The sequence below is a fragment of the Rattus norvegicus genome, chromosome 2, assembly GCF_036323735.1.
Source record: "Rattus norvegicus strain BN/NHsdMcwi chromosome 2, GRCr8, whole genome shotgun sequence".
NCBI classification, from domain to species: domain Eukaryota; kingdom Metazoa; phylum Chordata; class Mammalia; order Rodentia; family Muridae; genus Rattus; species Rattus norvegicus.
In genome coordinates, this window is record NC_086020.1 from 15,842,979 (window position 1) to 15,863,960 (window position 20,982).

The 20,982-nt window shown below is 39.6% G+C and overlaps 1 protein-coding gene and 1 long non-coding RNA gene across 23 annotated transcripts in view; one reads left to right on the top strand and one right to left on the bottom strand.

Annotated features, from left to right (window-relative positions):
• Positions 1–20,982, top strand: part of Mef2c (myocyte enhancer factor 2C) — a 162,908-nt gene that overhangs the window by 134,247 nt on the left and 7,679 nt on the right. For 13 of the 21 annotated variants that reach the window (XM_063282317.1, XM_063282316.1, XM_063282320.1 and 10 more), the window contains 3 exon segments: positions 14,674–14,846; positions 17,305–17,434; positions 17,992–18,127. In XM_063282317.1, the coding sequence (XP_063138387.1) occupies positions 14,674–14,846; positions 17,305–17,434; positions 17,992–18,127 (439 nt within the window). 21 annotated transcript variants of the gene reach the window in all.
• The window catches only part of LOC103691412 (uncharacterized), an 89,395-nt gene that overhangs the window by 6,762 nt on the left and 61,651 nt on the right, over positions 1–20,982 (bottom strand). Inside the window, exon 1 of one of the 2 annotated variants that reach the window (XR_005500474.2) lies at positions 1,230–14,674. This is a non-coding gene — a long non-coding RNA (uncharacterized LOC103691412). Of the gene's footprint in view, positions 1–1,229; positions 14,675–20,982 lie in introns of those variants that run through there. The other variant, XR_010063693.1, reaches the window with a different exon arrangement.

Sequence of the window (20,982 nt, forward strand, 5' to 3'; positions counted from 1 at the left end):
AACAAGCATTTGAATAATTCATAGTGGGCATTTTTACAAAACAAAAAATGTAACTCAGTCAACCTCATAGCTGTCTTTTTTAAGTAGATGCTCCCATTGTGGCCTCTCTACAGATGGGTAAGGCAAGGCATGGGGAAGCTAGTTAATGGTCTAAGGTAGAGCCCAAGAAGTCCATCCCCCAGAAACTATTTTTCTAACTGCCTCACTGTGCTGTCACTTCCTAGCAGTAACATCCTCAACACACCATACATTTCTAACTCTTCCTCCTGTCCTTTGCTTGGATCTCCTGAGCACTGTCAGTCAGAATCCAGTCCAGCCATTCAGAGTCCTGCACCTCCCCTCTGTGACTGTCCCACAGCCTGCACTGACATTAACTGTCTCTCTTTGCGCCATGATTACAGTCTCTGCACTCATCTCTCCTGGACACTGCTATCTGGGGCAGACCAGGTTTAGTTTGTGCCTTTGCTCAATGCATAAATGTTACCCACAGACGGTGCTCCATAAATGTTTGCTCATTGCCTAAAGCACCAATCTCTGAGATCTAAAACTATAATATAAATACTGAAAGTAAGAATTTCAAAGAAACTCTGACTTTCAAAATGAAAACCCTTGATCTGTTTTTTATTCATTTAATATAAAGTGAACGTTGATAAAATGTCTGAGCCCCCATTGGCTGATAGAGCCAGGGTTTACTTCATTCTTTGACACTTTGGTTGGGGGAGGACGAAATAGCTAATATAGAGCAGAGATTGAAAAAGTGGATTGGTATCTCATACCATCACAGATCACTGCTTGAAACAACGAGCCCCTTATCACTTATCCTGAAATAATTACCAAGAGGCAGGGAAGCCGTACTGAAGCAGTAATGAAATGGGGTGTGCTCTTCCTGCAAGGGACATGTACAGCAAGTCATTATAGTACATTAGTAACAGCGACTAACTGTTCGAGCTTTCAGTTGACAGCTACTCATCCACGACTTACCCCTTTCCTCTCCACAACCAAAGTGAGACATCCCTGCTTTTAAAATTACATTTTGTCATGTATCTGTACATTAAAGCTCTTAATGTGTTAATCTAAGTGGTTATTGATGATTGTAAGATCCAGTTCCATTGGGGTTTGGTTGTAATCATTATATTTAATGGAAATAACCATCAGCACAGCAATCCCTTGTGCTGGATCGCACACTATCACGCGAATACCTTCTGGTTTTATGTTGTCGATAAGCTTACCTTTTACAGTGCAGAAGTCTCACATACTTATGATTCACGATTAGGATTTAATCTGGGTCAGGGGGAGCTTCAGAAATCCTTTGGAAAAATTAAGAAACTGTGGTAATTCACATAGCTATTTGACAATAAGACAAAGAAAATTTAAGTATATTGGTTAATAATTTTAATTGGCATTCATTGTAAATTACATATCATTTTTTATAAAGAAAAAAAAAAGAAACCAACAGCTGTTTCGTTATTTTGATTGTCAATTGTTTACTGTTTTACAAGTTTGGCTGTCAAGCATTGCCACTTCTAGAATGCTTAATTTACATCAGCTAAATAGGTGGAGATATATGGATGGCAAAGAACTGCCATGGATACACAGAGAGATAAATAACAGAGACTGCTTTCCAGACTGGAGGCAGGCCTAGGAAGAGCTTCCCTCATAATACCTTGAGCTGAGTACTCACAATGAAGCTAAGACACAATTACCGTTCTAATCCATTTACAGACAATGCATTGTGTTAGCATGATTGCGAAAGTTTATACTTCTTAAAATTCATGTAGCAGAGAGGCAAGCAGATCTCTGAGTTTGAGGCCAGCCTGTTCTATACACAGAGAAAGCTCCAGGACAGCCAGGACTGACTGCACAGAGAAACTCTCTTGAAAAGCAGTTTTTCACATGGCAGTGAAAAGAAAAAAACTAATACACTGCAGCGTAGAATGGACTTAGAAGAGTCATGAATGTGGAATGCTTACAGAGTTCTGAGGTGGCCTATCTCCCCAAACACGTCTATACATTCTTACTCAATGATTTTTAAAAATTGATAAAGTGATTAAAATTTCATCCTACAAAGATGGCTTAATATGTTGGCATTTTGCTTTTAAAAAATCAACAACAAAATTCAAATTGCTGTGTTCTAGAAGAGAAATATACCAATTGATTGCTCTCCAATAAGAAAAATAATCTTAGTATAAAAATATAGTTTATATTTCAATTTATTTTGAGGGTTGAGGTGTATTACCAGCCATATTTTTTATCTTAAAAATATCATTAGGTAGCATATGAGGGAAAATGGGCTAATTGTTATGTTCTGCTGTAAAAGTATTATTCTGTTAGCTTATATTATTCAGAAGAGAAAGAAAAAGAAACTCTAAATTCACTTTCAGTTTTACCTTGCAAGTTTCCAAAATGAAAATAAAGATCCTACAGCCTTGCTTTAATTATTATCTAAGAAACTAAATACCAATGATACTTTTAACCTAAATCAAGGTTAGCAAGATTTACTAAGGGGGTGGCACACTTGGTCTTCTGATTGAATAATCTAGAGCACGAGATACACAATCCCTGCCAGGAAAATCAGTGTCCACTTTCCATGTACAAGACCTGACAGGGTGTAGATAAAGCGGAGCCCTCCCACCATTCTCCAGGGGTTGATGCTAGTCTGGGGAAGGCAAGTCTAAAGGGAGACTTAAGGGAAAACGCCACAGCTAGCTCAGCACATACGGCCTACCTGAACTCCTGGTTTCTGCTTTAGCACCTAAGGAGTTCGATTTCCATAGAAAGAAAGGAAAATCTCAGGTCATAGCTTCCTAGAGCAGCGGTTCTCAACCTTCCTAATGCTATGACCATCAACCATACTTACAACTTCGTAACAGTAATGCTATGAATCATACTGCTATAAATCATGCTATAAATATCTGTGTTTTCTGACGGTCTTAGGGTACCCCTGTGAAAGGGTTGATAGCCCCTCCCAAGGGTTGTGACCCACAAGTTGAGAACCATTGCTCTAGCATCTTCAAGCAGATGTTGGGATACCTTCTTTGATCAGTAGTTCTGCATTCCCAAACTATGTTTGTTTGCTTATAACAGTGTTTTCCTGTGGCCCAGGCTACTCACAGCTCACGTACTAAAGTGATTCCCACCTCTGATCTTTCTGTTTCGCTGTGGCTACAGATGTATGTGTACCACTGTGCCCAGCTTTCACAGTATTTTTTAGTTACCTGCCTATCATTTACGTTTAGTAAAGCATTATGAAAAGTTACATCTTCATAGATATCCTATGAATTTAATGTAAGAGTGTGATTACTAATAAAACTTTGATAATTTTGTTTTAGGTTTAAACAGTTAATATGCCCCCCAAATATTAGTTCTCCTTAAAATCTGAGTCTCCCTTTCTTATGAATGCCTTTTAAATTACCTGGTCCACTACTCTATCTTTCTCTCTGTCCTATTATGACATCACCGTAAGGTTTATGTACTTGTTTATTTATTTACTTATTTATTTATTTATTTATTTATTTATTTATTTTGCTTCCCATAGCTTATATTTAGTTTTTATATAAATTTTGTTACAACTATTTATTTACTTGTGCATCAGGGGGAAGGCCATGGCACTTGCCTGGTTTACCGAGGACAACTGAAAAGAGTTGAGTCTCTCCTTCCATAATGTGGATCTCAGGAACTAAACTGAGGTTGGCCAGCTTAGTAGTAGGCAACTTTACCCAGTGAACCATCTCACCCTGAGATTGTATTTGTAGATAACATACACACACACACACACACACACACACACACATACACACACACACATGTATATATACATATATATACATGTACATATACATATATATACATACATATATCTGCATATATGACCCTGAGGAATTTACATTATGCATAAGTAGACAGCAGCTGCTGAAGGAGGATGTGGTTCAAAAGGACCTCTCATGAATCAGTGCCTTACCTTCTATGGGCTTCTTCATTTGCCACTATGAGACAGCCGAGAGCATAGTTTTCTAAATTTGGAAAGTTTATTTTTCCAAGGACTTAAATTTTGTAATTAGACTTACATAATATATTTCAGTTGATTTCGACTCAATGAGTATGCCATCATGGCACCTCCTGTTTGGAAGACATTGGTTATTTTGAAGAAGTAGAACTGGAGATACTAAAGTCTTGAGCAACAGTCTTAGTTTGCATAAACGTGTCTGTGGACGCTAAGGATTTACAAGGTTTACTTATGATGGCACCGTTTCAATTGTTTGAACTCAAGTATTGAAGTGTTCAAACGACTTCCTAAGCACGATGTCATCCCTTCACAATTTTTCATCCACATTATGCCAAAGAATGGACTCTTTTTTTTTTTTTTTCTGAACCAGAAGGGGAACCTGATGGATTAACACAGTTGTTACAGCAGCAGGAGCAAGTCTGTCTGTGGCTGATTTACATATTCAAATATGATAGTGCTCATTTGCATAGCAAATATGAAAAGAACGGTTTTTAGTTAGCACTAATATTAAGTTTAATGAAAACAATAAGGTCATAAAGCAGAGTTTTGCCTTGGAAATAACTTGCTTTGGGAAAATATGCATACATTGGCATACATTGAAAATAATAAAATAACCCAAAGCCCATAGAAGGTAAGGCACTGATTCATGAGGGTTCTTCTGAACCACGTCCTCCTGATATTGAAGCTTCTTTAAAGTTGAAATTGATGCAGGAGTCAGTCCCATGAGATCTGAAGCAAAAGCACCAACACAGTTCCTCCCCCAGAGTACGTGCTTGTGAGTACAAGTTGGCTTTCCTTAGTGTCACAAATACCCACATCCTTGGTTTTCTTACTGAGAAAAAGTGGGGCTTCGTTAAGTCACAACACACAGCAGGAGCACAGGAGCTGTCTTCACACAATGCCAGGTCTAAGCTGCATCCTTGGAAGTGTGGGTGAAGCGGGTACAGTATTAACTCTGAGCCAGCGTGCGAGCGCAGGGAGCAGTGCCACGCATTTCTCTTTGAACGTTATGAACTTCGGATGTGTTCAAAGCAGTTGTGTAAATGTTAAAACCACAAGTCATTATGCCTTCTCTTCTGTCATGTTCTCCCTAATTTACACTGTCTCAATATTTTTGTTTAGGAAAAATGACTGAAAGAATGAATGATTGTGTCAATAATGAAAACACCCCCTCATTTTTATCAAAGAGACAGTCCCCAAAAAAATCTCAAGAAGTGAACAGTTAAATGAGTCATAAATCTATCATTCACGGTTAAATGGAATTTTTTTTTAAGATAGTGAAGTTTGATGCCATTTTTGTGGCGCCATTAAAAACTATCCTTTAAGTAAGTCAGTACCCAAAGCATGAGGATATTCTGAGAGCCTCAGCGTATGGGAAAGTCAGATTGTCCTCTTCTTTCCACCTTACGAATGAAGGCCTTTTCAGAGATGAGGCAACTACGCAGAGCATGCTAAATTTCAAACATCTGGCCTTTTAGTGAAGCAGCAGAGGCCGGCGTTTGGATTTATATCAAAGCTCTCGTATTCGCTGCCCAGGGATCACAGACGCCTCCTTAGCTTCAGTTTCCTCAATCATTAAAAGTTGGGTGGCAGTGCAAGACCCGAGTGATGATTAGGACAAAAGAGAGCACAGGCATCTTTAACGTGGGTTCCCCTTCTTTGGAGAACCCACTCACTTCAGCATCATGAGTAAACCCATGAATTTCACAGAATATCTTCTAGCAAAACACTGTGCTACGCTGGGGAAAAGGCTCAGTCCATAATGTCTGGCACCATAAAAGAGGAGCCAAGACAGTTCTCGAGAACTAAGGTGAAGGGCAGGCAGGCCTGTAACCCCAGGGTTTGGGTGACAGAGACAAGAAGATCCCTGGCTAGGCAATCTAGCCAACTTGGTGGTCTCCAGGCTCAGTGAGAGACCCTTTCTTAAAACAAGGAGAGAAGCATGATGTTAGCCTCTGCGTCTTAAACACAGACACAGACACACAGACACAGACACAGACACAGACACACACACACACACACACACACACACACACACACACACACACATGCACACACAAGTCATTGTTCCTTCTCTTCTGTCTCGTTCTCCCTAACTTGTAATATATAAATATTCTAACATATAATATAAAATATAATAACAGTTATATGTTATTCTACTTTCATTGAGAAGCCCCAGAAAGAGGAGAAACGGGATTCTGAGGATAGGAATCTGTAATCAGGAATCTTTAGTAGGACAAGAACCAGAGATCTGATTTAATCCATCTACAGCAGGCATGCTGAGACCTTCATCATTTCCAGACCTCAGTCCTAAAATGTCACATGGTTGCTTCTTCTCTTAGAGCCATCCACAAAAATGAATTCTGTTTTAAAAAATTAAAATAAAACCCCTTATTTTGATTTACAACAGCTGAAAAACACATTTTTTTAAAATTCTTAATGGGGTTCAGGCATTCAGTGCACAGTAATATAAGACTGCAATCTAGAAAGCCAAATCCTCCTCCAGAGAAATTGTTCAAGAATGTCTATTCAGTAAAGTATGGGGTAGTCTTTCCAAGTTGACTATATACAATTTGAGGTCATCATTTAAAGATATATTCAGGTTTGAGACAAAAGCTAACACCTTTTGTTAAGAAGCTCACTTGCAGTCTTAAAACTTTTTAAAGTCGAATGTAAAATTCAATGATGGTGGTAACAGTGTTTACATAAATACGGCAGCTCCTATTTAACTAGGCAATGTATGGAAAGTATTTTCAAACTGATTCTAATAAAAGAAAAATTTAAGGAGCTATAGGCAACTCATAAGAGCATGTGCTTAGCATATGTAAGGTCTTGGATTCAATCACCAGCATCAAACAAATTAAAATTACAAGAAGTCTAAGTGGGTCAAACACTTAGCAGAGGAGAGTACAACAAATCGATACGTGAGATGTTTAGCCGTGTGTTCACCTTAATGTCTCCCTGTGGCAGTTTCCCCCAAACTCACCCAAATCAGATGCTACTGACGAGTCACCACACAGGGGGATTCTAAATTCTGATAACACCTCTAAGTTAGAAATTGTTTTCAAAAGAGCTAATAATGGGTACCCTGAGATACTAGGCACTTTTATGTTGTGTTAAGTGGCTCTAATAGAAGCTGCTCCTTTTGATTGAAAGTAAATTGGTAAATATCTTTACTCTTGATAAAAATTTTATGAAATGTCGTTGTAATGTATATTCAGTCATCCACCCAACACAATGCACTAAGCAGCTGTTCCACTGCATCGTACGTCTAAACCCATCATACCCTGTCTATTGCAAGTGTTCTCAGAGAGACCAGAAATACAGCTTTCCGCATCGTCATTCTCTGCCTTTCTATATAAATTGTCTCCCAAACCAGTCTTAGTTTGTCTGGGTTTGGTTTGCCTTATTTTGCCTTGCTTGATTTTAGCTTGTGATGCTAAGAGTTAAACCCGGGGCTTCTCCATTCCCAGGCAGGAGTTCTGTTCCTAGGCTACCCTCCACAGTATCATTCTTACTATCTGCAGTGCCCAGTAATGTGGCCTTCAAAGTTCCACCTCTCCTTTAGCTAAGTCCCCTGTCTCACAGTTCTCTTCCTTTGTAATCCTTCAGAGTGAGACACTATGTAAAAGCCTTTAGACTCTAGAGCCTGATCTTCAGGGAACAAGGCAGCATACGCAGGTCCTAGACACACCGCTCAAGCTGACGTCATGCCTCCGTAAGGGGATGGTTCTTTGATGCTGAGTGGGTCACTAGGCCTCCCTGTTCTTTGCTCTTCTTTCATTATGCAAATAATGAGGTACTTTTAATATGTCACAGCATTACTCCTTTGAGGATTAAAGGTCTTTTCCGTCTGTCCATGTTTGATACCAACCTCGTGGCAATTATGAGTTACCTGGTACTGCTGTGGGGAGACAATGTGTATGCTCGATGTCAGAGGATTTGACAGACGAAGCTTCCAGGTGTTTGCTACCGTTGCTATTGTTATACGGCCAGTTGACAAAGTGCGCCTCTGCCTCACATCCCACTGAGGCTTCTCTTGCCTAACCCAGTACTGAGAAGCCAAAAGCTCCCTCCAGTTGAGGGAACTTTGATAGAAGCAGCATTAGAACCTGAGTTGATCTGCTTTAGCCCTCTTCATGGCCAGCTCCTGACTGCCATCTCTGCTGTCCCCGTCTCTGCTGTCTCATCTGGACCTCATGCTTAGTGAGTTCTGTGCATCCTACTCAGCTTCCCTGAGGGTAGCCTAACCCCTTTTAAGACACACACACCAAGTTATGCTTCCAGTGCTAAGCACTCAGAAGCTTTCATAGGCTGTGCACTTTCTACAGGACAGTAAGAGATTAGTATAAAGTTAACATGTTCCATGATACTGCATTGACTAATCCCATTTTTTCAAATATTGAAAACTCCATGTTCTAAAACAGTTAGTATTTTGCCTTCCCAGAATATTTTCCTTCTCAAATTGTCAGGATCCAGCAACCTCATGGTTTTGTACTCCCTGTCTCTGAAAAGTCTTTCTTAACCTTCTAACAGAGCCCTATTTCTTCTTGGTGGGCACTGTCCACCATTTTCAATAAAGTTTTGCTTAAGTAAATTTCTGAGAGTTACGTCAAGAGAGAATCCATGGCAGTAAAAACGCTTGTCACAGGAAAGCTCAGAGTCCTCTTAAAGTCTCTGTTTCCTTAAGGGAAATGCCTACCTTACATCACCCTGTCCCAAGTAGCACGTTGCCATGCACGACAGAGTGGCAGATGGGCATGACAGACGAGAAGGTTCAGTCACCTCCTATAAACAAACTCAGTAGATGAGCTGATAGTTTGTTTTATTGGCACAGTTGGCCACCAACATGGAAAGATGATCCAAATAGAAAAGTTTTGTAAGTAGCAGACAGAGGAGAAACCCTAGGTGACTAAGTTTAACATGTTATGGCTACATTTTCAGTTGTCACCTCCTGTTCCCTAGTAACTTATCTCTGGGTGCCATTTCTGAGTAATTCCTAACCCTCTAGCTTCCTTTGCATGTTTCTCCAACATATGAAACATTACACAAACTAGCAGTTACGTAGGATCACTGCCTCTAGTTGCAGCAGAAAGTTAGAGAAGGGTCAATGCGATATAGACAGAGGTTCTGAAAGGCACCCTGAGAGAGCTGCCACTGTGGCCGATCCTTAAAAGACAAATCCAAGTGACACAGGAAGGGTGAACACTGCCAATCATTGAACTAACAGAGCAAAGACTTAGGCATCTTCGGAGGCTGTGAACCTGGCTGTGGCCATTGGAAATTAGGTTAGTCAGAGCAAGTTGAATATAGAAAGCCCTGAGATACAGGCAGTAACCTGATTCAACTGTGTCAAGCATCTATGAAAGGAAGAATTGGACAGAAAAGCCAGTTTAGAAGGATGTCCCCAAGAGTGCTGGTCAACGTCACACACTTACATGGAAGTTTGCATACAGGCAGACTTTCCTGAAGCTCAACTTAACATGTGGAGAGAAACCCTTCAACTGGAAAATAAAAAAATGGGTGGAAGACTTTGAAAGGCTGGCCAAATGGGGATTGAAGCCAATATAAAAATGATAACAATAAAAATGCAAACAGGCCTTTTTATTTCTTAAGAGAATTGGACAAGATTTCATATCCGGTTGGATTTAGAGATGGAAGGAAGAGAGTAAGAATTAGCCATGGGCCCAAATATTAGTTTCAACTTTTCAATTATTAGTGCATATAATTGAAAGTTAAAACAAAACAAAACAAAACAAAAAAACAAAAAAAGAAAGCAAAGAAAATGGCACGGCTCGTAATGCCTAAATGTCCAAATATATGAAAGCTGTAGAACTGTGGGCTCAGCTCAGCATGCTCAGCTGTGCGAGCAAAACCAAGTACCTGCCTCATAATGTGTGCAGCCAGGAGCGCTTGCTCTGAATTTACAGCTTCCTAAAGTAGGAGTGAGTAAAACCAAACGAAGTAGAAAAGGCAGAAAACTGTTTTCAGGTTAACTGCGGGGAAAAATTGCCACTATATTTCAAATCTTGAATATGTACACTGGTTTTGTTGTTTATTACATACTTGTAGAAGCAGAGGTGGAATCTGTCATCCTTCATGTGACTACATCGTGAAAGCCTAAATTGTTTCATAAGAAACAATATTTTTAATCAAATGAACTATAAAAGCTTCATTGGACTCTAAAGTCAGTCTGTACCTCATTTTCCTAAAATCTATAATCAGGAAATCCATTTACCATACGTTATAATTTTTGTCCTTTTAAGTGGTCAGGAGAATGTGACATCTGCATATGGTCATGTCTAAATTGATAATTGTCCAAGTGGAGTATAATTTTAAAACATAGCATCAAGAAAGTTGAATCTGTATATTAGAAGGTTGTTGGGAGGTGGTGTTTCCCACCTCCTGGGCCCCAGCTTAAATGTGACCGTGCTCTCTGGTGAATTTATCTTAAGGTGGGACAGCGGCCCCCACACACGCCAAAGCTTTCTGAGTAAGAAGGAGGCTGTGGTTTCCCAGCCAACTTAAATGCAGCCTCTTCTTAGCATAAACCACACACATGTATTCATCATTGACTTCCAAATGATAGGTTTCAATATCACTGGTCTAGGGTCCACAGTCTCACATTCCTGAATCTATATTATGCCAAAAGAATAACAATTTGGTGGCTGGAAACAGAAATGGTTATTATACTGCTCCAAAATGCTAGCTGGCACAATATTCTAAAAATAGCAGAAATTCACTCATAAAAAATAGCATTTATTTGTCTATAAAAAATAACTTTATGCTCCAAAAATATAAGTGTAAAAAGTGTCATGCTTAGCTGCTTAACTGCCATTTATCCTTCTTCTTTTGAAAGGACTTGGTTAATTTTCCATTTGATTGTTTATTTAAACCAGATCTCACACAGGGTTAACCTGCATGTGACACCTTAAAACTATGTAACCAATCTTCTAAAATGGTGTAATTTCCAAATAGCAGTACATATTTCAAGAACGACTCAGTTTTTGACTTCTGAGGTGTTTACTGAGTGGAAAACCATATATGTGTGCTTCCTTTTTCCCTCCTGACTGCTGCTCCAAATCGCTGTTTTAAAATGTGGGTAGAAAGACTGGGGCTTTTTTTGGACTGTCTCTGAGTTCACCATAGACAATGTTTTTGAAGAGACATTTGCAGTCTCTGTGAAGCTTTCCACATTCTCACACTGGCCCCATGTCTGTCCTATCTTAGGACAGCACATGTCATTAAGTGGTTTTACTTCCTTTTAGCAGAATTACTCCTCCATGCAAACCAGCATCAGCATCTACCCGGGCAGGATTTTAGTCTTTTCTCATCCGTTCAGGCTTCACTGCACTGCTTAACTGACATTTCTTCTTCTTCTTTTGAAATTACTTGGCTAATTTTCCATTTGATTGTTTATTTAAACGAGATTGCACAGAGGGTTAACATGTACGTGACACGTGACACTCTGCGCGTGCATGTGCCTGTGTGCGTGTGTCTGTGTGTGTATGTGTCTGTGTGTGTCTATGTGTGTGTCTGTGTGTGTGTCTATGTGTGTGTCTATGTGTGTGTCTATGTGTGTGTCTATGTGTGTGTGTGTGTCTGTGTGTGTGTCTGTGTGTGTCTGTGTGTGTGTCTGTGTGTGTGTCTGTGTGTGTGTCTGTGTGTGTCTATGTGTGTGTCTATATGTGTATGTGTGTGTCTATATGTGTATGTGTGTGTCTGTGTGTGAGTATTTGTGTGTGTGTATTTGTGTGTGTATTCGTGCCTCTGTGTGTGTATTTGTGTGTGTGTGTCTGTGTGTGTGTCTGTGTGTGTCTATGTGTGTGTCTATATGTGTATGTGTGTGTCTATATGTGTATGTGTGTGTCTGTGTGTGAGTATTTGTGTGTGTGTATTTGTGTGTGTATTTGTGCCTCTGTGTGTGTATTTGTGTGTCTGTGTGTGTGTGTCTGTGTGTGTGTCTGTGTGTGTGTCTGTGTGTGTCTATATGTGTATGTGTGTGTCTATATGTGTATGTGTGTGTCTGTGTGTGAGTATTTGTGTGTGTGTGTCTGTGTGTGTGTCTGTGTGTGTGTGTCTGTGTGTGTGTGTCTGTGTGTGTGTCTGTGTGTGTGTCTGTGTGTGTCTATGTGTGTGTCTATATGTGTATGTGTGTGTCTATATGTGTATGTGTGTGTCTGTGTGTGAGTATTTGTGTGTGTATTTGTGCCTCTGTGTGTGTATTTGTGTGTCTGTGTGTGTGTGTCTGTGTGTGTGTCTGTGTGTGTCTATGTGTGTGTCTATATGTGTATGTGTGTGTCTATATGTGTATGTGTGTGTCTGTGTGTGAGTATTTGTGTGTGTGTATTTGTGCCTCTGTGTGTGTATTTGTGTGTCTGTGTGTCTGTGTGTCTGTGTGTGTGTCTGTGTGTGTCTGTGTGTGTGTCTGTGTGTGAGTATGTGTGTGTATATTTATGTGTGTGTATTTGTGCCTGTGTGTGTGTGTGTGTGTGTGTGTGTGTGTGTGTGTGTGTGTGTGTGTGTGTGTACTGGAGCAGGCAGCAATGCATACCACAGATGTCTCTGTCTTCCCCTTTCTTTGTCATGTAGGCGACTCTACAATTCGGTCAAAGGCCCTAACACAGAGTAATGTTCCAGGAACCCATTAAACACACAACTCCTTTGGGCTTCCTAGCGCATCCATTATTTTTCTTAGACAATATAATTTGTTTATATTTCTCTTAGTGAGAAAGGGTAAATGTATTGTTTCATATAAGGACTTTTACCATCAAACACTGTCCAAATTAACTGTAACAGATAATTTGGGGTTTGACATATTTAACTAGCTATAATTTAGCAACTTTTCTTGACGTTTTATTATAGAAGACTAATTTGTATTCGAATTCGGTACAAATTTCTTAAACAACAACTTTGTAGTTGGCACGTGTTTTGTGGGAGTTTCATTTGTTTTATTTTCATTTTGCCTCAAGATACTTGTTAATTTTTATCCATAATCCAATTGCAAGACTGAACCTTGCAGAGTTTTTATACATTCAGCGCACTCACTCACGAGACAAGGCAGGTAAATTGATGCGGTCTGAAGAACACGAGTGTTTGGGACCACGTGACCCAAATATATTTTAATTCAGCATCCCCAGAGGGACAGTTTGAGGAGAAAGGAGCTAACATGGGGTAGAAGGAACAAGAGAGGGTGACTATATCAAAATATGTTGTCTAAATGTTTGACCATGTCATAATGAAACCATGACTTTTACAATTAATATTCACGTAGCAAAATATGTCCATACATATCTCCTTGAAACATTCTTGTGCTTTCCCTTCCCAATTCCTTGTTTTCTTTCTGACATCACTGCTATAGTCTCAAGAATCATCCACATACCTAGGCTTTCCCAAGACCACCTCCTCCAGTGCCTGTAGATGTCCAACCATTCAGGGACCAGCCCTCGATGTTCTTGTATGTTTGTACATGTTCCACCAGTATACATTGCTTAACTGCAAAGAAGTTTCATAGCACATGGTCTCATTCTTCTGAGAGCGATAGATAGGTGTGTTTCACAGTGATGATAATGATGGCTGTAGTAAGAAAACTTAACCGTCTCCTTTAATGATCCTCGGAAGACAACTGGCGAGTTTTCGAGGAAGCTTTATTGAATCCAGCAGTGGGTTCCTCCTCTTCTCCCTCAGGAAACCAACAGCTTTCCAGGTTGGCTCTTACTCCCCTTCAAGATGCCTTTCCTACCAGTTCCTCAGCTCCTTCTATCGGGGGTAGTGTGTGTTAACTGTGGGAAATGGAGGCTCTCAAATACCCACTTTGTTAGGAGGAGGCTAAATATCAGATTCTAAAAGAACCTTAAGTCTTCACAATTAGTGACTCTCCCTGTGTCTGAATGAGTCAGCACTTCCCTGGAGGCACCAAAGCTCCAGTGCCTGAAGACTGTCACTTTGGAAGATTTTCATGAGCAGGAAATCGTGCAAGGCTTCAGGCTGTGTGCTGAATGTACTTGGTGAGGAGGGGCAAACTCCAAGAAAGGCCATGGAGAGAGAGAGAGAGAGAGAGAGAGAGAGAGAGAGAGAGAGAGAGAGAGATCACTTAAGAGTGGAGGAGACTAAAGAGGAAAATGTGTGTACAGTTTTGCCTCCTCCCGCCCGCCCTAGAAATTACAGCCTCGGTGCCTTGTCCCTTCTTCATCTAAGGACACACAGACACACAGAATAAAACCCAAACCAAAGAACTGAAAGAGTGAGTCACTCTAGCAGCCTCCGCCAAACTCGTCAATTAAGGGGAGGACTGATTCTGCGCTTTTCTTAGATCCTGAACTGGCTGTCTCACTTTCTTCCGGGGGGACAGTAATAACAATAATAACAGTAATAATAGTAATAACAATAATAATAATAAATTTTAAAAGCATATGATATTCAGATTTCTGATCAAGTTAACAAAGATTTGCTTTCTTATTAAAAAAGTGTGTAATATTCTTTCAGAGGTATAAGAAACAATTAACTGGTAAGGGGGAGCTGCCTTTCATGAAGAGGTTAAATCAGTCAGCCTTCATGTGTTGATTTGTATGACAGCTAAGCTTACCCTTTTATCCTCATATAGGCTGTTCTTTAAAAAAACATGTGAGCCTCGATTTCTCCCTGAGCTCTGTCATTGCTTGTGTTGACAGGGAATGGATACGGCAACCCCCGGAACTCACCAGGCCTGCTGGTCTCACCTGGTAACCTGAACAAGAATATACAAGCCAAATCTCCTCCCCCTATGAATCTAGGAATGAATAATCGTAAGCCAGATCTCCGCGTCCTCATCCCCCCTGGCAGCAAGAACACAATGCCATCAGTGGTAATGCACAATTCTGTTCTTAATATGTGCTGATAGTATCTTAACTGTATCTACTAATTGTCTAAATATGAACGTCCTATGACATCCAGACAATTAGCACTACGGACTGAGGCTGTTTTTAATCGTATTGATGGGGTCGTAGTCACTAATTTTGCATTTTCCTTTCCTATATTAAAAATTCCAATAAACTCTTCTTCAGAATTGTCTTTCTGAAACAAGGATAAGCCTTTCTTCCTAGGCTGTCTGTTTATGCTTAGGAAAATAATTCTAGCCCTGATCAAATCATATTCTATAAGAAGAGTAATTATGAGACGTTTCATGAAAGAATTTTTACATTATTGGGCTATTTATGTTCTCAGGACGCTGGCTGACAGTCAAAAATACTTTCCCTGATTTCTAGATGAAATATCTTACATTCATTGGAAATCCTTTCTTAAATATCACTTCTTTAATATCTAATATATCATATGTCTTTACATTGTCTCAGTAAATCTTTGCCTCTTTTATTTTATGAAAATTACTCTCAGAAGCCAAGAAATTTTGAGAACCAATGTTACATTTTAAACCAAAATAAGAAAAAACGTAGTAGCATGCTTTTCAGTCAAAATATAGAGATAGAAAATATAAATTTAAGCATGTATAAAATCTCATGCTGTATCATTTCTTGCTCTGAGACTCATGCTTAAGATGAAAAGAGTATTATGGCATCAAATTCGAGAACAAAGGTAGGTAGGCACATAGATGAGACAGGGATGAGAGGGTAGGGGGGGGACAGAATGTTTTCCCAGTCAGCAAAACTTAACAGTGAGAGCATGTATAACAAAGACTTAGCAGATAGATTTAAATTATTCCACAAACATTTCTTTCTTTCTGTTTTGTATTGCTTTTTTAGACTTCTCTGCTTTGTGCCATGCTCAGGAGTAAAATAGTCCTATGAACTGATTGGTTTATTACTATATTCATTTTGTGTACCTAGCTAAAATCAAATAACATTCCCCTTAGAAGAGGCTGGGACTAAGAAACAAAACCTCCCAAGTGATGCAGTCAGTATGGGGCGGGCGTGCCAAGCAGTGTCTGTCAGCAAATTTATCCCACATTCCTTAAACTGACATGTTCCCATGGATTTTCTAAGTGACAGATCAGTTCATTCTATCTATCTATCTATCTATCTATCTATCTATCTATCTATCTATCTATCTATCATCTCTGACTGTCAGGTATAACTCCCTTTCCCTCTAGCAAGTAGGGTTTAAAGTACATTCCTGTTATCCTTTTATCAAATACGATGCACAACAGGAAACAGGGAGACACTGACCTGTGCTACAAGCACATAGATAGAACCAGATAGACCATCCTCAGGTATGAGAGGAACACCTCCCTACAGAACAAAGAATGTCTTTGTTAAGGAGTTGTCTCTGGCATCAGGTTTGCAAAGCTGTTTAAACTGTTGTGTCTGTCAGAAAATGCTTTTCCTTTTGCTGGAAAGATTTTCACAGTTATAAATATTTACAGACACTAATTAATAAACTCCTTCCCTCCTTCCCCATGCTCTCAGTCTGAGGATGTGGACTTGCTGTTGGTAAGTGGGAAGGAGGTGTCCCTTGAAGGGCATGTTCGGGAAGGCGACAAAACTCATTCAGTGAAAGGTGCTAGCTGTGGTCAAATGCAAAGAGTTTGCAGCTTACCTCACTGAAAGAGGGTATTGATTATGCTTAAACACCACTAGATTCTAGGATCACTGACGGCCTATGGAAAAGCATACCTGGTTTCTGTGGGCCTTTTTCCTCTGTCTCCACCTTTTAACTAGAGGCCATATTTTAAATATTAAGACTGAACTTACTCTAAAATCCAAACACAAAAATGTGTCTTTAGTTATTAAACAGTAAAACGCTTATTTTTTCAAGATTTAAAATAGCATTATTTTAAGCGCCTGCATCTTTTACCTCCTGGCTATCAGGAGTTAAATACTGGCATTAGCTACTTAGCCATCTTTTTGTAAGGAAGTTTAGAAGCAGAAGAAAGTGGTCATAGCGCCACCTGCTGGTCATAACATAGCATGAAACCATATCTGTCAGCTCTGCTGTACATAGAACCGATCATAAAACCCACCGTGGTTGATTTTAATTTTTTAATTTGCATTTGAATAAAAACTGAAACAATAGCAGTACAGTATACATATTTCATCAGTTCTCAACATAGTCTGTTTTTACCTATAATAAAGCTATGGTACTTGTTACTAGTTCAGTTGCCTAGGAGATACTGATGTAATGGGTTACTATGGCAACAGCTGGTCTCTTGAAGGATTGTAAATGATAGGGGTTGGCAGAGTTCATAGAGACACATGTTAAATGATTAATTTCATGAGCTTTGTACAAACTTATTTCTTTATGTGAAAAACCTAATGTTTTTAACTTTTTAAAATCTGCCACCAATAATGTCCTTTTATTTACTTTAAAAGAATCAAAGGATAAATAACTCCCAGTCGGCCCAGTCATTGGCTACCCCAGTGGTTTCTGTAGCAACTCCTACTTTACCAGGACAAGGAATGGGAGGATATCCGTCAGCCATTTCAACAACATATGGTACCGGTGAGTAGCTTTGCTATGTGCAAGTATTATGGTAAACACTTTATAAAGCATATTTAAAAGTAATTTTCCTTGCCCTGTTGGGATGTCATGTGGTGCCTGTGTCCAGAATGCACGGTACCAGCACCTCTGTCTTATGTAGTTTTCCACAGTGCTCCTTTATAAGTGCTGGGAAGTTTTATTTACCCAAATTGAGTTCAATATTTTGAGGAAACTGAGCTACTACTCCTTTAATGTAGCAAAAAGCTCACTTTCTTGAGGATTTTTAATGTAAAGCCTATTTCTAGACCATAAAATATATAAATGCTTTACCCTTTTAAGCACAGTTAGTGTAATACACTAACGTTTGAATCTATTGTGGCATTCTTACTTGGATGGATAAAATTTTTTTTCTTCTTAAATTCAAATTATCCCCGGTGTTTTATTTCCTGTTTTTCTCAGATTGAAAACTTTGACTCGAGTATGTTTTAGAAATTGAAACTGTTTAATTTTGCTTACCGTTCGACAGTCTCCACACTAAGTGTCTCTCCTTGCCTGCCTCCTCTCTGCTCCCCGTCTAGAATACTCTCTGAGCAGCGCAGATCTGTCATCTCTGTCTGGCTTCAATACTGCCAGTGCGCTCCACCTCGGCTCCGTCACTGGCTGGCAGCAGCAGCACCTACATAACATGCCGCCATCTGCCCTCAGTCAGTTGGGGTAAGCAACAGTTATGTTTTTAAGCAATACTTATATTATAACCAGAGACTGTCTTTTAAATGACAAAGGCCTGTCTTTAGTAATGTGCTTTCGTGTCCATTAAGGGGTATAACATTTTATTTCTGGGAAAGCCACTTTTCAGTCACCTATTTCAAGTAGCTTAAATACTCCTTCCCCTGTTTGTCAGTGAAGGGCAAGCGCTAACAGTGAGGCACAACCATTGTAGTCTTTCCTTAACGTTCGAGGGTCTGTTTCCTTCTACTTCTGTCAGCAGTGGCGGTTTGGGTTAGATTTCTGAAGTTTTTGTGGAAAATTTGAAGGTGTTTATAGTTATAATTCTTTACATTTTTGGGCTAAGGTTCTCATTTAGTACAAACTACATGATTTCCTCTCATGTGGACAGTTTATAGAATCAGCTGTTGAATTTCTATATGGGCTTTAAATATGTGTAACATATATAATAACATAGTTGTCTAGCTGTAGCCATTGTGTTAAAATATATGCACAAATACTAATTAGCACATGCAATACTAATTACTGAATATTGGGCATAAAAATAACTTCTGATGTTTTCTGGTCAAAGTATGTATCTTTCTGCCCCCTTGTGGTTGCTTTGAGATATATCTTTGTCATAGATGACTTCTGTCATTTTTCTGTAGAGAAGTTCAAACTCAAAAGTGCCCTGAATTCACCATTTGCACCCCTTCATATAAGAGTTACACCTGACATCTCAGTTTAATTTGAGCTAATAATTCCATAACTCAGTTAATCTTCAAAAGAAAGTGGGATAGAGCAATTTAAAAATAAATTGTGTTATTTTAGAAAGATCCTACATACACACCCCACTTTCAGTTTCGTACTAAGCCATTTTAGTGACCAATTAGTAATATTGACTACTAGTCTTGTGTCTGAATGCCTAGGGAGGTAGGAATGCAAAGAGGCGTCAGTGTTACTATAACTTCATTGTTCCTGTCCCTTCTTGGCTCCCCTCCCCCACTGAACGTCATTCAATATTGATATAACATAGATCAGAGTCCAGAGACACCACGGGACAGTCACTGCTTGCTATGGCCATCCCTCTGACGGATCGCTGGAATCGTGTGAACATTAAAAATGTATGAATGTTCTTAACATTTTTCACATGTTACATTTTTGCAATGAGTTTCTCTTTTTGAGACATTTAAATTTTCCCTCCAGTGCTAATTATGTAAGTAGATTCTGGTTGCAATAGCTTTTTTTTCTGGAAATTGCCATTGAGTACGTAATACCATCCACACAAGTTTCTATAGGTATTCATAGCATTACACTGGTCAACTTCTTGTCAGTAATAAAATGAATTGTTCATTTCTCTTCTTTCACAAAATTTACCTATCATAGTACTAAATTCCATCACCCTGCAAGATATTATCCATGTCAAAAGCCCATAATGATCAACCAGATGGCTCAATGTTAGCCATTGGTGACAAGCACCAAATCTCATGTAACAACCGTGAAACACATGTTAGCTTGGATCCACATGGTAGAAGAACTGGGTACTATAGGTGTCCATACAATTGCACTCACGTACACAGAATAAAGAAATACGCAAACACTTAAGCCACGCCACTTCGTTAGAACACAGCTTTTCTTTTGCTTGTAACACCAGATAATTTTTAATTATGAATTATACATATATTTGTTATTTTGACCAAACCCACAATTTAAAAACCTATCACATGGAGGAAATATTTCTGCTAGGTTTAAATGAAGAGGGAGCGATGGAGGCCCAAGACCCAAGGAAAGCTCGGTTGAAGCAGCCAAGGACTCCATCCCTACCATTTCTTTTTGAACCAAATCGCCTGCATAACTTGACTTTAGTGTATGATGTGCACGTGCTCTTAATCCCTTCCCTACACCTCAGAGTAAGAACATGACCCAGTCTGTATGACCTCACCGTCAACACCACCCCCTCTTCTGTCACTGTACCTGTTCTCCCTACCACTGTCCCAGAATGGCTTTTGAAAGGTGTCTTCAGACACGGTCACGTCTCCATGTAAACTGTAGAAAACCCCAAGTTCTAACGTTTCTGTAAAATAAAGTATATAAACTGCTTTAGTGTCCAAGAGAATGAATCAGTTAAGGTTAAAAGGATTGATGTTTCCCGAGTCAAAGCATCTCAGGGACGTGCACTTCGTGCTCATTCTCTGCATAGGAACTGTATTTTAAGCAAAGAATGGAATCAATTTTAGCTCCACTAAAGTCAGTACTCCCAGAAACCTAAAATGGCCACTAAAATTCTCTCTCCAAACTGCACAAGTAGAATAGAACTCTTCATGTTTGTCTGTGGAAAGAAGTTCACTTCATCCTTTACAGCACTGTCCGCAAGGCAAAGCTTTATGAACTATGGAGCATGCGTTTTATGCATTGAGCTTACACGATGAGCACACACTAATTTCATGTAGAAAGATACGTGCCTGGAGAGGAACTCAACATTTTAGAGGAACAACCCTTGACTTTCAGATGTTTTTTGATTGCTGTCTAGAAAAGGACAACCCACTTTCTGGACAGTATTTTCCAGAAAAGGGACAACATTTTTGTTCTTGTTGATGATGACAAGACTCAACCCATACTGAGAAAGGAGCTGGGGGCAGAGGGGAGATTGAGTAAATACTACTCTTAAAGGTTAGGCAGGAGGACTGGGTGTGGTCCCCAGTTAGTGTCTGTACAGCCTGTACTAGGCCAGCCAGGGCTGCAGAGCCTGGTCAGATGATGCCTCAGCAACCACAGGTATTTACAAGGCTAGCAGAAGATTCAGAACAGCCAAGTCAGAGAATCCAACACCCTCTCCTGTCCTCCTCAGGGACCTGCACACATAT